General features: G+C 44.1%; 1 protein-coding gene across 3 annotated transcripts in view; it reads left to right on the top strand.

The window, feature by feature from the left end:
- Window positions 1-17,599, top strand: part of DAO (D-amino acid oxidase) — a 43,029-nt gene that overhangs the window by 12,953 nt on the left and 12,477 nt on the right. For all 3 annotated transcript variants that reach the window (XM_072600194.1, XM_072600193.1, XM_072600192.1), the window contains exons 2-10: window positions 1,655-1,850; window positions 6,158-6,272; window positions 8,501-8,577; window positions 9,093-9,158; window positions 10,215-10,269; window positions 12,976-13,080; window positions 13,990-14,072; window positions 16,248-16,365; window positions 17,197-17,295. In XM_072600194.1, coding sequence (XP_072456295.1) covers window positions 1,663-1,850; window positions 6,158-6,272; window positions 8,501-8,577; window positions 9,093-9,158; window positions 10,215-10,269; window positions 12,976-13,080; window positions 13,990-14,072; window positions 16,248-16,365; window positions 17,197-17,295 — 906 coding nt within the window. In that variant the 5' untranslated portion in view covers window positions 1,655-1,662. The remainder of the gene's footprint in view (window positions 1-1,654; window positions 1,851-6,157; window positions 6,273-8,500; window positions 8,578-9,092; window positions 9,159-10,214; window positions 10,270-12,975; window positions 13,081-13,989; window positions 14,073-16,247; window positions 16,366-17,196; window positions 17,296-17,599) is intronic.

The following is a 17,599-nucleotide window of genomic DNA, read 5'->3' as shown; positions in this document are numbered from 1 at the left end:
GAGACTTCAGCTGAGAAATGATGAGGGCTTGTTTAAGGTGATGGATCTATGAGTAGAGGAAAGGAGTCAGATGTTGTCCAGCAAGGAGCTCTGTGGGTCTGTACTCCTAAAACTCTAGCTTTTGAGTCCCTGTTTCTTTCACTTAATAATTGTGTGACCTTAGGCAAGTTGAACTCTCTGGGTCTCAGTTTCCTCATCTGTAAGACAAAGGATTTAGCCTCAAAGGTCCTTTCTAGCTCTAAACCTATGATTACATTTCTGACACTTACTGGTTGTGTGCCCTTGGGCAAGTCACATAAACTCTTGGAGCCTCAGTTTACTCTTCTGTAAAATAATTGATGGTCTCTGGTGTCCCTTCTAGTTTTAGGTACAGTGGCCTGTGATATGGCCCAGCAGACAAGGTATGACCGCACTGGTCAGTTGTATAATTAGCTGAGTCACACTTGAATATTTACCAGTAGACCATGACCAACTGGTTGGGGTTGCCTGTGTTAGAGAGTAATATAGTTTCAGTTAAACTCCCCTTTTTCTTCTCTAAAGGTGGGGAAGCTCAGAGACATGAGGAAAGGCCTTTTCATAGATGAAGATTTTTCAGAAAAGGACAAATAGCTTTATAGAATAATACAACCCCAGAGCTAAGAATGAATGCTTGCTGATTGACTAACTGATGGAAGGCTACCTCGTGGCCATCTGGTCCAACTCACACCTGAACAAGGATTCCTTCTACAACATACCTAACAAATGGTCATTCAGCCCTTGCCTGAAGACCCCCATTGATGAAGTATCCTCTGCCTCTTCAAGCAGCCCATTCCCCTTTGGGACCCCTGCATTATAAGGAAAGATTCCCTTGACATCAAAGCTGAATCTACCTTTCAGCATCTTCCAATCACTGTACTTTGCTCTTTTTTTCCTGGGGCCAAGCAAAACAAGGTTAGTCCTTCTTTGGCATCAGCTCATGTTCCTAAGGCAGGATCTCAAGGCTCTTCTTAAAGACTGCCCTCCTCCATACAATGATCCTGCTCATCAATGACTTTCCTATTTCATGGTACCCAGAAGATGCCACATTTCGTTTGGTCAGACTAGGTCAGCTAGTCAGTCAACAAACATTTCTTACTATGTGCCAGGCATTGTGTCACACTCTGGAGATACAAAGAAAGGAAAAAAACAGTCCCTGATCTCAAGGGAGCTTATAGTCTAATCAGGGAGATAACACACAAACCACTATGTACATACAGGTTATATGCAGGGTAAATTAGATAAATTTATAGGAGTGAGCTGGGGTAATGGACCTAGATCTGGGATGTAATAGGCCATGTCTCAATCCTAACATTTTACGAAGGAGGAAACTGAGGCCCAGGGAAGTTATGAGACTTGCTCTAGGTCATATATAACTGCAGTCATTGAAGGATCTTCATAGTCCAATCCTACCATTTTACAGATGAGGAAACTAAATCTTAGAGAGGGGAAGTGATTTGCCCAATGTCACACTGCTAGTAAGGGTAAGAGATGTGTCTTAGGGGGGGAGTGCCATTTAGACAAAGTCCCTCAGTTTCTAAAGAAGGAAACCGAGTCCATCCTCTTTTCTGCTGGAAAGTAGTCAGTTCCCAAAGTGTCTCATTTCTGAATTCATCCCTCTTCTCTCTACTCCCTACAGCCTCCACAATGCGCGTGGTTGTGATTGGGGCAGGAGTGATCGGACTGTCCACTGCCCTATGCATCCATGAACATTACCACCACACCCTGAGGCCCCTGTCCATAGAGGTGTATGCCGACCGCTTCACTCCCCTGACCACCAGTGATGGAGCTGCAGGCTTCTGGCAGCCCTACCTCTCAGAGAACCCGAAGGAGAGGTGAGCAAGGACCCTCCGGGGTGGGCTGAGGATGGAGCTGACAGCCCCAGTGGTTCTGGCTGAGAGAGGAAAGCACTGGCCATGTCAATCTAGCCACTGAGCATTCCAACTCACCTGAAAGAAGTCTCATCTGACTGGTGCCACAGTGATAACAGCACTACCCATTTCCACTCACCCTGTGGGGATCATTGTGTTGGCTGTTGTATCAGCCTTTTCTGACAATTTGGGGACATGGAGAAGTTTCTTTCTTTCTTTCTTTCTTTCTTTCTTTCTTTCTTTCTTTCTTTCTTTCTTTCTTTCTTTCTTTCTTTCTTTCTTTCTCTTTCTTCCTTCCTTCCTTCCTTCCTTCCTTCCTTCCTTCCTTCCTTCCTTCCTTCCTTCCTTCCTTCCTTCCTTCCTCCCTCCCTCCCTCCCTCCCTTTCTTTCTTTCTTCTTTCTTTCTTTCTTTCTTCTTTCTTTCTTTCTTTCTTTCTTTCTTTCTTTCTTTCTTTCTTTCTTTCTTTCTTTCTTTCTTTCTTTCTTTCTTTCTTTCTTACAAAAATTGAACTATCCAGAAGACAGGGGAAAAGACACTAGTTCTAGAGAAAGAGGGCCTGGGTTCAAATCCTGCCTCTCATATTTGCTAACTATGTGACCATGGGCAAGTCATTTACCTCTGTAGGCCTCAGTTTCTTTCTCTGTAAAATGAGGAAATTGGGTCTCTGAGGTCCCTTCCAGCCTCTGATGCTTCCTCTCTTTGATCCTGGGCAAATCACTTAACATCCCTGGACTTTAGCTTCTCTCTCCATAAAATGGGGGAACTGGGTTAAGTTTCTGAGGGTTCTTCCAAGGTTTAGGTCTATGATTCTATGACCCCAAGATGTGAATAGACCTTTATAATGCCATATTTTAACTCACATAAGGGCGGTGTGATCAATTGGATAGCGCGATGGCCTCAGAGACTTAGAAGCCCTGGGTTCAAAACCTGCCTCTGATACATATTGGCTAAAGGACCCTGGGCGAATCACTTAACCTCTGAGAGCCCTGTCTACCCCCTAAGTCCAAAGTTTGATATGATTCCACGAGGGGTAGGGAAGGAGACAGGTTATGAGGGAACAGAGATTTAGATCCCAGGCCAAAGGCGTCTGAGCTGCCGAAGGAGGGTGGATTCACACAGACCCTCAGCTGGGGTAGGCAACAGTCACTGGAGTCTCAGGGGTAATGGGCATCTGTGAAAGTCGGAGAGGCCACCCACCCAAATTAGACAGCTAACGGCCTAATGGACAGAGTGCTGAGAAAGACCTCAGCCATTTACTAGCCATCACTGATCCTGGGACACCCCCAGCTCTTCCCAGTCAGGATGGGGTATGCCCAGGGTCCTCTGTTTGTCCCTCAACAGGACAACTCAAAAGGCCCACAGGTCATCATGTTTTGCAGCTATGCTGAGGCAGAGTCTTGCTCAGACCCATCTGAGCGGTTTTTCATTTCTGATATCACAGGTGAGGAAATGCTAGGTATTGGTTGGAGAGATCAGGAAAAAAAGGGAAATATAAGCACTGAGTAGCATGTAAGTTTCCAGAAAAAAATCAGAAAAGGGGGAATGTGTCCAAAACAGAGGCATCCTGGTGCAAGCGAGGTCTGAGAGAGGAGGACAACCTCAGTACAGGCCAGAATATCTGAACAGAAAACATGTCTCTTGACTGAACTCACTTTGGCAGGAAAGCAATATAGAGAGATACACACTGAAAAAAATTCCACAGAACTACCACAGAAAACATACATATTTGTATGATAGGGTTTGCTTTCCATTTATGGGATTGCAGATTCAGAGATGGAAAGGGCCTCAGAAGTCATCTAGGTCTGGCCCCTTTCCTTTACAGATGAGGAAACTGAGGCCCACACAGGTGACATGATTTGCCCAAGGTCACATAAAGCTTGTCATTATTCATTCAGTCAGTTGTGTCTAACTCTCTGTGACCCCATTTGGGTTTTTTTTTGGCAGAAACACTGAAGTATGTGTCATTTCCTTCTCCAGCTCATTTTACAGATGAGGAAACTGAGGTAATCAGGGTTAGGTGAGTTTCCCAGGGTCACACAGCCAGTGTCTGAGGCTGGATTTGAACTCAGGTCTCCCTGACTCCAAATCCTGTGCCCTTTCCTCCTTACCTTTCTTTAAGTCAAACCAACACAATCTTCTCAGCTTATTCACTAATAATAACATCTTCATCCTTATTATTTCGTTTTTTGTTAATACTTTGGTTACAGGTCTCTCCTCCACCTCCCTGCACTCAGTGATTCTCAAAGTGCACTCTGTGGACTTCTGGGGATTCCCAAGATCTATTCAGGGGTCTCAAGGTCAAAGGGGTGACTACATAGCATCACAGTGCTTAGAGCTCTAGGCCTGGACTCAGGAAGGCTCCTCTTCCTAAATTCAAATCCAGCCTCAAAAACTAGTTGTGTGACCTTGGGCAAGTCATTTCACTCTGTTTGCCTCAGTTCCCTCATCTATACAGTGAGCTGAAGAAGAAAATGCAAACCACTCCAGTATCTTTCCCAAGAAAACCCCAAATGGAGTCACGAAGAGTCAGACATGCGACTGAATAACGATACTACCAAATTAATAAGATTAAAACTATTTTCATAATAATGCTAAGACATTATTTGCCTATTAAAATACTCCTCCCTTTTTCAACTATGTATCTGTGGGAGCCTGAATTTTCTTTACAATAGATTAAATGCAGAAGCAGATATGAGAATTCCACTATTTTCTATTAAAGTTGGACATTAAAGAGATTTGCAAAAATACGCATATGTTTTGAAAAGTAATGCTATATTTCATGAACATAACAAGTAATGAGTTTAATTTTATTTTTAATGAATTAATAGAGTCATATTTTAAAATGTTTTCTGTTTTACTTTCTAATGCAGTATTGATCAATATAACTCACATATACAAAGTGTCTTTGGGGTCCTCAATCATTTTTAAGAGGGTAAAGGGTTCTGCAGCCACAACCTTTGAGAACTGCTACTCCAGGCTGTATTTTGACAGTGAATGGAAGGGCAGCCTCTCTTTAGACCAACACACAATTATCTCTGTTTTATTAATGAGGAAAAGGAATTTCCCAGAGGTGAAATGTATTATGACTATGGCCCATCGTCACCCAGGCAGAAAACTGTGGAAACAGGATTCTAAATCTAGCTCTTTAAATTCCAAATCAGTCACTTACTCTTTAGTGAGAATGAGTTCCTATCCTTTAGTGACACATAAACTAAGAGGAGAGAACAAGGGAAGGGGAATTTTGATAAAGGAGAGGCAGATAGGGAGGGGTTTGGAGTTTGGACCCCTGGCTCACAGATTCAGAGTTCTAGAAATGTTTAGATGTCGCTGAGTCCAATCTCATCATCTGACAGATGAGGAAACTGAGGCCCAGAGCTATGCTGTGACTTACTCTCAACATGAAGGCTTTTCTGATCCTCTTGACTGTTAATAAACTCCCTTCTCAAACCACCTTGTGCTTACTTTGTATATAGTCATGCATGTACATGCATGTATATGCACATGCATATATATATACATGTATACATCTATATAGATACATGAGTACATGTCAGTATATGGTTGTTGTCCTTCATCCTCAAAGAGGATAAAAATGACACACTAGAGACACAGTACCTTCTTTGATGTGGGCACGCTGTGCTGAATGGGCCTGTGCCAATGTCTACATATCCATGATAGTCTGTGAATTCCTTGAGGGCAGGGGATCTTTCATTCTTTGTCTGTATCCCCAGTACCCAATATAGTGCTGCCTGGCATATAGTAGGTGCTCAATAAATGTTGCACAGATGGTAAGCAGTGAATGTATGGACCCAGGTGCTCTGGCTCCAGCTCTGGTTGTTTTCCCACAGTACCACCCTGCTGTGGTACACAATATGGTACACAAGACGGAAGCAGGGGGATGCTGATAGAGCCAAGTGTCTTCAAGAGGACCTTGATAGCTTGGACTCAATGCCTCCAAAGTCCCTTTTGGCTCCAAGATCTGGGCCTCAGTATTTTTCTGGGCCTCAGTTTTCTTGTCTGTAAAAGGAAGGGGTTGGACTCAGTACCTCTGAGGTCCTTTCTGATTCCATACATAAGATTCAATGACCCTTGAACGTGTCTAGCTGATTTCTAAGGTCTCTTCCAGCCCTCCCCCTTCTCAGACCAAGCCCCAGCCAGCTCACAACTCTATTGAGGGTCCCTCCCAGAGCTGGCACTATGGGGATGATCCAGTATCTACTCCCAGGAGTTTCCCCACCCCTTTGTCTGAAGTGTGTGTCTATCCTCACAGGGCTTGGAACCAAAAGACCTTTGACTACCTACTGGGCTACATCCATTCTCCAGAAGCCAAGAAAATGGGTCTTTTCCTAATCTCAGGCTACAACCTCTTCACCAAAGCTGTTCCGGTAAGTCAGCTTGACCCAGGAGTGGGGAACCTGTGACCTCGAAGTCACATATGGCTCTCTAAGTCTTCAAGTGTGGCACATGTAACCTTGAGGCCGCAGGTCCCCCACTCCTGGCTTGACTTCAGTCTTGGGAGGGAGGGAGTCTTTGTTGGAAACAGCAAAGAATTAGAAACTAAAAGGGAGGCCCATCAATTGGGGAACGGCAGGACAAGTTAGCGCATAAAAATGCGATGGAATACTATTGTGCTGTAAGAAAAGATGAAGGGGATGGTTTGGAGAAATCTGGGAAGACTCTTATGAGCTGATGCAAAGTGAAGTGAACAAAACCAGGAGAACAATTTATACAATAGGAATATTGTGGAAATAATCAGTTCTGAAGGACTTAGGAACTCTGATCAATGCAGTGACCAACCACCATTCCAGAGGACCAAAGATGAAATATGGAGCTCACCTCTGGATAGAGAGTGATGTCCTCAGGATACAGTTACTATTGGGGCACCTAGGTGGTGCAGTGGATAGGGCACCAGTGCAGGAGTCAGGAGGACCTGAGTTCAAATTTCACCTCAGACACTTGACACTCACTAGCTGTATGACCTTGAGCAAGTCACTTAACCCCAACTGCCTCATCCTGGGTCATCTCCAGTCATCCTGATGAATATCTGGATTCAGATGGCTCAGGAGGAGAAGTGAGGCTGGTGACCTGCACAGCCCTCCCTCACTCAAAGCAAAGTCAAGTGCAAGTCATGTCATTATTTCTCTGATGGCATGGGCTTCTTTGGCAACGGAGGATGAACACATACACACACACACACACACACACACACACTATTGAAATAATATAGACAAGAGATGATGAGGGTCTGGACTAGAGTAGAAAGAAGGGCATGAATAACAATAAAAGCTAGCAATTATATAGAACCTTCAGGTTTACAAAGGGCTTTAATAAGAATATTATCATTATAATAGTTAACATTTATATGGTGCTTCCTGTGTGTCAGCCACTGGGGTTAGCGCTTTATAATTATTATCTCTTTTTATCCTCACAGCAACCCTGGGAGGGAGGTGTGAGTACTATCCCCATTTTACAGATTAGGAAACAGAGGCAAACAGAAGTTTAGTAACTTGCCTGGGGTCACAAAGCTAGTAAGTGTCTGACTCAGGATTTGAACTCAGATCTTCCTGCTTTGAGTATTGCTTATATTCTCTGGAAAGTAGAATTAACACCAATGGGTAGAAGGGATACCAAGACAGATTTAGGGACAATACAAACATGTATGAGTTGGACCTGGAGCCAGAAAGACATGTTCAAAATCTGCTTCTGAAATGTACTGTGGTAGAGAGAAAAAAATGGTAAACTAAGTCACAAGACTGGAATCTGAGTCCCAAATCTTTTACCTTCTGCCTGTATGATGTTGGCCAACTCACTTGATTTTGGTGGGCTTAAGTTTGCCCATCTATAAAGTGAACTCTTCTAACTCATCCCAGCATGTGTAACCTTGGGCTACTTGCTTAATCTCTCTGAGCTGGTCTCAACCTCCTCATCTGTGAAATGCTGACTAGCACCAAAGTCACAAAGTTATGGTGAAGCTCAAATGAGATGAGGTGATGAAAAGCACTTTGTAAACTTTAATAGTTTGTTTATAGAAACAGCCGCTATTATTATAAGGAAGAAGGTTCTCCCAGAGCTGTCTCTAAATGTGATGGGCTACCTCAGTAGGTAGTGAGGTTCTCATTGCTGGAGGTATTCAGTGGAATCTTGGTGACTGCTTTTCTCCCCTTCCTATCTTTCCAGTCTTCTTATACTTTGCTCCCCATCCAGAAACTTTGTGATGAAACCAGCCTGACCTGCTCTCTACTCTGTACGTACTTCATTCCTGGAAATGTTTTTCTCTTCACCTTCATGTCTTGAAATCCCTGGTTCCCTCTAGGAGTCAGGTCAAGTCCCACCTTCTTCAAGAAACCTAAATTGATGAAAGCTGTCCCTTCCAAAGCTATTTTGAATACATTGTGTATGTATTTAGATGGGATCATGTGGTCTTCCCACAGCTTCTCAAGGTCAAGCACTGTTTTGGCTCTTTCTTCCTATTGCAGGGCTTACTGTAGTACTTGGTGCATGCTAAGAACTCATATACTTTTTGGTTGGTTGATACAGGAGATTTCTGAAGAGGTAGGACTTTGGATTAGAAGCTCCTTTGGAGTTCATGGGGCCACGCTTTTTCCCTGTGTAGGATCCCTCCTGGAAGGACACAGTTCTGGGGTTTCGGAAACTGACATCCCGAGAGCTTGAGCTATTTCCCGGTTACAGGTAGGACACATGGACCATTGGGTAGAGGAGGGCTTCCTTTCAAGCCCCCCAAGGCTGATGTATGGCTGGCACTGTTGGCCTGTACTTTCTCATGTGGAGTCTATACTTTCCAATGAGCAGCATTGTCTTAGGCTCCCAAGACTAACCCTGCTCATCCCCACATAAGGGTGGACCTATGTCCAGTCTGCTTCGAGGAGAGCCTGGAGTTTGGGGTGATGGCTCTTCTAACACCAAAAGGATGGGAATTTAAGAATACCTCTTAGGACCAAGCTTTGTCAATGAAAGAAGTACATTCCTCTTCCTCAAGGAAGAGAAAATAGAGATAGTAGGATGAAAATGTTTAATTTAAAGTAAAATTATAATATCTGCTTGCAATTATTTGTATTTCAAGTGCATTTGCCCAGAAAGGAGAAAGTATAGTAGGCTATAGTAAAATGAGTTCAAAATTTACATGAATTACTGGACTTGGTGCTTCTTAACCACTCAGTTCCTTTGCTCCTCACCTCTTTGGTTAGCTATGGATGGTTCAACACCGCATGGATCCTGGAGGGCAAGAGCTATCTGCCCTGGCTTACTGAGAGGTGAGTACTGTCCCCTCTTGATCAGGAACATGGAGAGGGTGGGGGGAGGAATTCAACCTCTCATCCATGGTCCCAACAATAATACAGTGTTGTATTTAAAGAACCATGAATAATTCCATCTTTTCAGCCTGACTCCAAAAGAGAGAAATAGAAGCAGGGAGTAGATTCTATAAGGAGACAGATTTAAGTTTGATGCAATTAGAGCCTTTTCGACCTGGGCCTCCTCAGGAGGCACCCGCTTCCTCCTCACTAGATCCAGATTGCTTTAGACAAGTCAAGGATGGCCACTTGGTGGACAGGTTGTTTTAGTCTGGGTTGAACTCGATGCCTCTGAGGTCCCTTCAGCCTTGGGGATTCTAAAGCTGTTTGGGGCGGAGGGTGGGAGTCTTCTTTCTACCAAGATGTCTAATGGAATCAAAGTTCCTCGAGCATAGAGATTGTTTCATGTGTCTTTGTATCCTTGGGTACAACAGAGAGGTAGTAGGTGATGGAGCAGTGGAGAATCTGTCTTGGGAGCAGGAAGATCTGGGTTTGTGTCCAATTAGGCCTGATTGTCTTAAGTTCCACTTCAGTTCAGAACTCCTAAGCTCCAGAGATTCTCCAGCCTCAGCCTCCCCAGGAGCACCAGAGCTTGGCCTCCAGGGGTTCTTAACCTGAGATGTGTGAATTGTTCTTTCGTATTTTGAGAACTTTTATTTCCACAGTGTTTTTTGGTAGTCCTATGAATTTCATTTTATGAATTTAAAAATATGATTCTGAGAAGAGGTCCATAGCCTTCTTTAGCCTGTTAAAGGAGTCCATAACACCCCGCCCCCCCAAAAAAAGATGAAGAACCCTTTCTCCAGGCCCTGAAAATGACCTAGTACCAGCTGAAGAGCAGGAGGCCAGAGACTCCTCATACTGCCCAGGGACTGGGGAGAGTCAGTGTGTTGTAGTGGCAAGAGCTCTGACTTTGGAAATAGATGACCCAGGTTCAAACCTTACCTTTGCTACTTGTAGTTTCTCCTTCCTGAGGCCTTCTGATTGACTGACCACCTTCTCCTTGCTGTCTTGCAGGTTAACTGAACGAGGAGTCAAGTTCTTCCTGAGAAAAGTCCGGTCCTTTGAGGAGGTAAATCTAGGGTGAAGAATGGATTGGCTAAGGTGGGAGGGAGAGTAGGGCCATTCTTCTTGATTCTGTCTCCCCTCCCCAGTACCTAGCATCCAGAATCCTCCGTGGAAGGCGGGAGGGTGGGAGAACTTCTGGTTTGAAGTAACTCTTTTTCCTTATTTCCCTTGTGGCTTGTGGGCCCCATGGGAGGCAGAGGATGCTTTTGTCTTTCTTCGTAGCACCAGAGCTTAACAAGGTACCTGGTACATGTTGTTGTTCAGTCTTTTTCAGTCATGTCTGACCCTTTGTGACCGCATTTGGAGTTTTTTTGGCAAAGATACTGGCATTTCTTTCTCTATCTCATTTGACAGATAAGGAAACTGAGGCAAACAGGGTTAAGTGACTTGACTGGAGTCACACAGCCAGTAAGAGCCTGAGGCTGGATTTAAACTCAGAAAGATGAGTTTTCCCAATTCCAGGCTTGGCTCATAGTAGATATTTTTATATTGTTTTGGGGAGGGGGAGAAAATTTAAAACTCAAAAGCTTATGGAAATGAATGTTGAAACCTAAAAAAAATTTTTAAAAAAGAAAAAATAGTAGGTGTTTCTGTGGTTCAGTTGTTTCAGCTTTATCATGACCCCATTTGAGGTTTTCTTGGCCAATATAGTAGAGTGGTTTGCCATTGCTTCTCTGGCTCATTTTACAGATGAGGAAACTGCGGCAAACAGGTTGAAGTGACTTGTCCAGGGTCACACACTTGGTAAAATATCTGAGGTTGGATTTCCTGACTCCAGGCCTGGCACATAGTAGGTGTTTAATAAATACTAATTGATTAAGTGACTAAGATTTGGTCTATGTATGTCTTGTATTTACCTAGTCATTTGCAGGCTGGCTCCCCCATTAGACTAGGAGCTCCTTGAGGACCAGCCCATTGGGCTGATTTTGTCAGGGCGGTTTTGCTGTGCTGTTATTTTTGGCATCTTTTATTTCATACATTTGTATTTACATGAATGATCAATAGTCTTTAGAGTAAGAAGGGAGGAGAAAAGCCTTCAGTTCTTAAAATGCAGCAAGAACAAATTGAGATGCATTAATTAGATTAAACCACTCAAAAAATCTGTCAGTGATAAAGTTATGAAATGATGCCTATAACAACAAAATGGTGCTTTTCCTCATATTCTGTCATCAAAGCTCCCTAGTAAATGGCTAATATGAAATGAAAGCAACAGAGCTGATTTTTGCCTCAATTGGAACAAGAATTATTCCTCTCTGGTCTTATATTTTCCAACCCAGACATGGATTTTCCTGCGTCTGTTGCTACCATTTTGTAAGAGGTTATGGGTTACTTACGTATTCTCTGCCCAGATGCAAACAAATAAAGGATTGGCTTTCTTCCCTTAAAAACCCTGTCTTATGAACTTTACAAAAATCCATAGAGCAATAACATGGGTCACGTTCAGTGAAGTAGGTGCTTCATAAGTGCTCGTAGTGAAACGTATACTGGTCCTGAAATGAGAGGACCTGAGTTCAAATTCCAGTTTGGTTCCTTTTTTTGTGTCGCTGTGGACAATAATAGCCATAATTTACACAGAGTTTACATTTTTCAATTCTGAATTTAGCAAACACACACAAAATCAGCCCCACCCTAAGTATTTGCATAGCGAAGTAGTTCACAGAAAAAGTAAAGCATGTTATATTGTGTATTTAAAACATCTGCCTCAGTTTCCTCATCTGTAAAATGAGCTGGAGAAGCAAAGCACAAACCACTCTACTATCTTGGCCAAGAAAACTCCAAATGGGGTCATGAAGAGTTGGACATGACTGAACAACCCCTACCAAGTGACTTTGGATAACAATACAGTCGTCCTCTCCTGTGTGAGGCACCAGTGATTCTGGGGCATCCCCCCAAGCCTGTCCCCTTACTATGATGTGGCGTGCTGCCCCCTCATCAGCTAGGTAACACAGATATGGCTGTCAGGTGTTACAGTAGTAGACTTCCAGCCTGGAGTCAGGAAGACCATCTCTCTGACAGGTACTTAGCTGTGCGACCTTGGGTAAATCATTTGACCTCTCAGCCTTAGTTTCCTCATTTGCAAAGTGGGGATATTAATTGCACCTCCCTCACAGGGATATTGGGAGGATCAATATGTAAAATATTTTGCAAACCTTCAAGTGCTATGGAAACTTTAATTGCTATTTTATTATTATTTTTATTTTCTTACAGATAAGGAAACTTGAGATTCCAACACTCAGGGGCTTGCCCCTGTGGCTCAAGGATGTGTGGATTTTTTGTTTATCATTAAACACACAGAACCCTGTGTTTAGGTGCTGGCTCTTTTATCTCATTTCAACTTGGTTCAATCCCATAAGCATCTATTAAGTGCCTACAGGCACAGAGGATATAAAGAAAAGAGGCCCTGCCTTCAAAGAGCTTACCGTGAACTGGTGTCTTTACATCTAGTGATTAATCACAGTGTTAAGTTGTTACATTCAGACTCATTTTTTAAAAGGATGTTGGAGCATCAGATCCAGTCCCTAAGAAGGCCCCTTTTCCAGTCTGGGGCAAACTTTGATGGGAGGAGGAGTGGACCTGGGCTGGGTCTCCCTTCTTCTCTGTTCTTCACCCCCTGGGGTTTCTCCCCAGAGAGGGATGTTTAGGAGCAGGTAAAGGAGGCTGTGCTCAGCTGCCCTCTCCTCCCCTCTCCCCATGTGCTATTTGTCCCCAGGTGGCAAGAGAAGGGGCAGATGTCATTATCAACTGCACTGGGGCATGGGCTGGGGACCTGCAAGCTGACCCCTTGCTGCAGCCTGGACGGGGACAGATACTCAAGGTGGGTCTGGTGACCGTGATGTTGGGGGGCAGTGGTGATGGAGGAGACATTTTTGACTATGGCCCAAGGATCAAGGGCCTCTGAGGGCTTCAGTGGAAAGTCCTTTAAATAGGATGCTGATGGGGTTCAGAGAAACGGCTGACTAGGGAAGGAGGGGCCCAAGCTGGAGGCTGGCTCAACCTGGAACCTCAAGGTTCTGTCCTCAGTAAATCAAGCCAAGGATAGGGGCCTGCAGGGTGGGCAGCTACCTGGGGCTTGCACTATTCTAAGGGAGGGCAGAAAGGGGACCTTCCAAAGGTGATTTTAAAAAAATGAATGCCTATAGTTTTAGGGTCAGAAAATCTCACTTCTTAGAACATTGATACATATATTTTGTGACAAGCTGTGACATGTAAGGAAAGCAAATTGGTGAAGTGGAGAGTTCTGACATTTACAAGCCGGCAGTTCACTTCTCTGAACCTCAGTCTCCTTTTCTGAAAAAATTAATTATCTCTCTGAGTTGTCATAAGGAAAGCCCTTTGTAAACTTTATAGCATTACAGCAATAGGTGGTAGGATTACAGTGAAGGCTCTGGTAGGAAGTCCTACCCTGCTAGGTGCCATGGGGAAGAGTTTGGAATTTTTCATCCTTGCCAAGGACATGCCAATTATTTTTTCTAACCCTGTCATAGTTGTCCATAGAGGGAGCCTATACCTGCTGCCAGTGCTGGGGAGAGAATGATCCTGGGGAAGCCAGGTCTTCCAGAATGTGTAGCCAGTCCTAGTCCCATAAACTGGGACCCTAGAGGGAACTTAGGGCACTAGCAAATAAGGAATGCAGTCCTACTGGAAGCCCAAGAATGGAGGCTCTGGTCATGGTAAGTGAGTGGGACATGGCCATCCACAGATCCTTTCCTTCTGCTATATCCAGGTCTTTGCCCCTTGGATCAAGCACTTCATCCTCACTCATGATCTAGATGCTGGGATCTACAGGGCCCCATATATCATCCCAGGGTAAGGTGCCATCTTGGGGGTGGAAGTGGGGCAAGGGAGGCCTTCACGACTTTTGCTACAGGGCTACCCCATTAACAGTCCTCAGAGGCTGAGAACCTCGATCCAACTGGATGCTACCTGCCCTTCTCCCAGACACACATAGTCAGAGGGGAAAGGGACTTCATCTTGTCTAATGTGATCATGAATTAAAATCCTTTCTGCCATTTCCCTCCAGTCTCTGCAGGCTGACCTCAGTGGAGGAATGGGGATCCCACCTCTCTCCAGGCAGTCTGTTCCACTTTTGAACAGCTCTCCTCATTAGGAAATCTTTTCTTGACATCAAGATTAAAGTTTCCTTTTTGTAATTACCATCCATTGCTAATTCTGCCCTCTGGGGACAAGTAGGATTGGTAAGAAAGGCCCAGCCAACCAGACTCTGAGAACAGGGCTAGATTGAACAATGAGCAAATCCATTCTTTTTGGTTTCTAATGATGGATGCAATGGTGATGGAACAGTCATAGTCATGGTGGTGGTGGTGATGACGGTGGCATTGGTGGTGATGTAGATGTTGGTGGTAACAGTGATAGTTAAAGTCATGGTACAAGTGATGATGATAGTTTTAATGGTGATGGTAACAGTCATGGTGGTGGTAATGGTGATGATGGTGTTGGTGGTGATGGTGATGGCATTGCTAGTGATATAGGGGTTAGTGGTAAAAGTGATAGTTAAAGTCATGGTGCAGGTAGTGATGGTGGTATTAGTGGTGACGGTAATAGTCATGTTGGTGGTGATAGTGGTGATAATGATGGTGGTGGTGGTGGAGATGATAGTCATGGCGGTGGTGATGGTGGTGGTGATGGAGGTGATGGTGAGGGCAGTGGTGGAGATGATAGTCATGGCAGTGGTGATGGTGATGGTGGTGGTGATGGAGGTGATGGTGAGGGCAGTGGTGGAGATGATAGTCATGGCGGTGGTGATGATGGTGGTGGTGGTAGAAATGATGGTGGTGTTGAAGGGCGATAGGGATAACTGTGTTGATGGTGTTAGCAACGATGTTGGTGGTGATGGTCCCAGTGATAATGACGATGATGATGGACAGGCAAGACCCTGACTGTCCCAGATAAATTGCTTCTCCTCCCTTTCTTGCTCTCGATACTTCAGTCAGGCTACTGTGTCCCATACTTAGCCATCACTCTTCCTCTGCTCAACACTGCTCATTGGAGCTGGACCATTTTGCTCACTCTCCACCCAATAAATTGGTGCTATGATTTGGAGCCCAGCTCAGATGCCTCCACTTCCATGAAGCCTTCCTTTTGGTTGATGATGATTTTCCCCTTGTCCTTCACAGAGCTCTTTACTTTTATGAACCTTTCATAAGGTATTATGAATGCCCATCCCTTGCCATATAAATACTCATCATAAATTTTCATGTTAATAAACAATAACTCATATTTTTTTTCACTCCACGAATTACTATTTTCCATTACGGAAAGGCCTCTTCAAATTGAGTGAAAACATAGTGCCAGGTAAGGGTATACTGGTAAATATTTACCAACCAGTTCTTCAGGGGGAAGAAAACCCATGACACATTCTTAAGTATAATTTGCATTATGGCCTTTTTCTCCTTCACTTTCCTCAGTTTATACAATCAATGAAATAATAAATCAAGCCTTGATTTGCATCACTTGATGATTTCCTCAGGGCAAATACTTACACTGAAAATTTAAAAATCAGCCCTCCTGAGTCAGTTTTAGCTGGTTCCAGCCTAACCCTGGTATCAATCCCCCAAAGTGTCTCTTCTCTGAGGGCAGATCATGCTCTGTTTTCTTAACATGGATTTTCACCTTGTAGACAGTCTTCACGGAAAGGACTTTGTTCATATGGTGAGAAGTATAGGTAACCTATCTCTGCGTGTCCTATCTTCCTCCTACAAAGACTGTAGCTCTTGGGGACAGGGGCTATGTCTCATCTACCCATCCTGCCTGTTCCAGAGCCCAGCAAAGTGCTCTTCACACAGTCAATGCTTAGTAACTTAGTAATGTCGATTCAAATGGCAATGATGAGACTGATGGAGATAATGAAGTCTATGTTGGTGAGAGAGATGATGAGGGAGCTTAGGTCACTGGAGACTAAGGAACATAGTCCTACTGATTGGGTCCAACATTCCACTTCCATCTTCCTCCCTCCTGACCCAGGAGCCAGACAGTCACCCTGGGTGGCATCTTTCAGCTGGGGAACTGGAATGAGAAGAATGATTCCCAAGACCACAGTACCATTTGGGAAGGCTGCTGCCGCTTGGAGCCCACACTTCGGGTAAGGCAGAACCAAAGATCCTTCCACCTCCTTCATTGATGTCCTGTCCCTGGGGTCCCTGAAACAATAGGAAGGGACCAAAACTTGGATAAATTGGGTGAATTTTCATGAGGATGAGAAAGGAGTTTGATTTTCATCCAGCTAAGAACATACCAACCATGTATGTGCGGTGTGAAGAGCTATTATCAGAAATTTTTTACAAATAGAATGAAGTAGGGATAGTTTGGGGTAGTGGTGGAAGGTACCTACCATTTGCTACTTGTGTGACCTTGGGCAAGTAATTTTCCCTCCAGGAGACTCAGTTTCACCACCTGTAAAAATGATCAATTATAGGGAACTTTCCTGGGTCATGGCCACCAGGGAAATGAAGCATATTTGGGACTCAATGAGAGTTCTACTCTGCTGAAAAACTGACCTCTGTTGGGGAGGTAGCTGTGGGAGTCAGCTGGATGTGGCCAAGATTGGCACCCTCTCAATTTCAGCACCTATGGAAAAGACTCAATTGCTCCAGGTGACATCTCAGTCCTCTTCCCCATGAGCCTACTAGGGATACCCATCCTTCCACACTGATTCTCTTTCCCCAGGAATATTTTTATTCTCAATGCCAACTACTCATCCCCATCTCTCATCATGGAGCTGAAAAGAATCTTAGAGACCATTAAGTTCAACTCTCTCATTTTAAAGAAAGGGAGACTGAGGCTCAGAGCTGGTAAGTGACTTGCCCAAAGTCAAGTAGGAATAAATAAGTGACAACACACATTTCCTTTCCCCAAAATAATAACAAAAACAAAATGTGGAAAAAATTTAAGTTACTGAAGCTTTTCATTTCAGGATGCAAGCATCATAAGTTCGTGGAGTGGTTTCCGGCCAGTCCGATCCCAAGTTCGATTGGAGAGAGAGAAGCTATCTTGTGGGACCTTCAAGACAGAGGTAAGGTCTCCTGAGCCAGAAGATTAATCATGCCACTCCTCACCTCTACTACTTTTCCTTCCAAGGGACTTTTCACACCCATCCCTGGGAGATAAGAAGGGACTAGAGTGACTTTTCAGTTGGAGAAATCAAGGCCCCAGGAGATGACTTGCCCAAAGTCATAAGATGGGGATATGAGGGGTGGTAAACAAAGGGATCCTTGGGCTATTCTTTTAAAGAAAAAAGGGAAATAAGTTTTAATTCGTGTCTTTTTTTATATCACCAAATTTCCCCTGGTTTATTTCTCCCTCCTCCTTCCAGGGAA

The sequence above is a fragment of the Notamacropus eugenii genome, chromosome 4, assembly GCF_028372415.1.
Source record: "Notamacropus eugenii isolate mMacEug1 chromosome 4, mMacEug1.pri_v2, whole genome shotgun sequence".
In the NCBI taxonomy this organism is placed as follows: Eukaryota; Metazoa; Chordata; class Mammalia; order Diprotodontia; family Macropodidae; genus Notamacropus; species Notamacropus eugenii.
The sequence above is the reverse complement of the archived record's forward strand: the minus strand, read 5'-3'. Positions and strand labels throughout refer to the sequence as shown.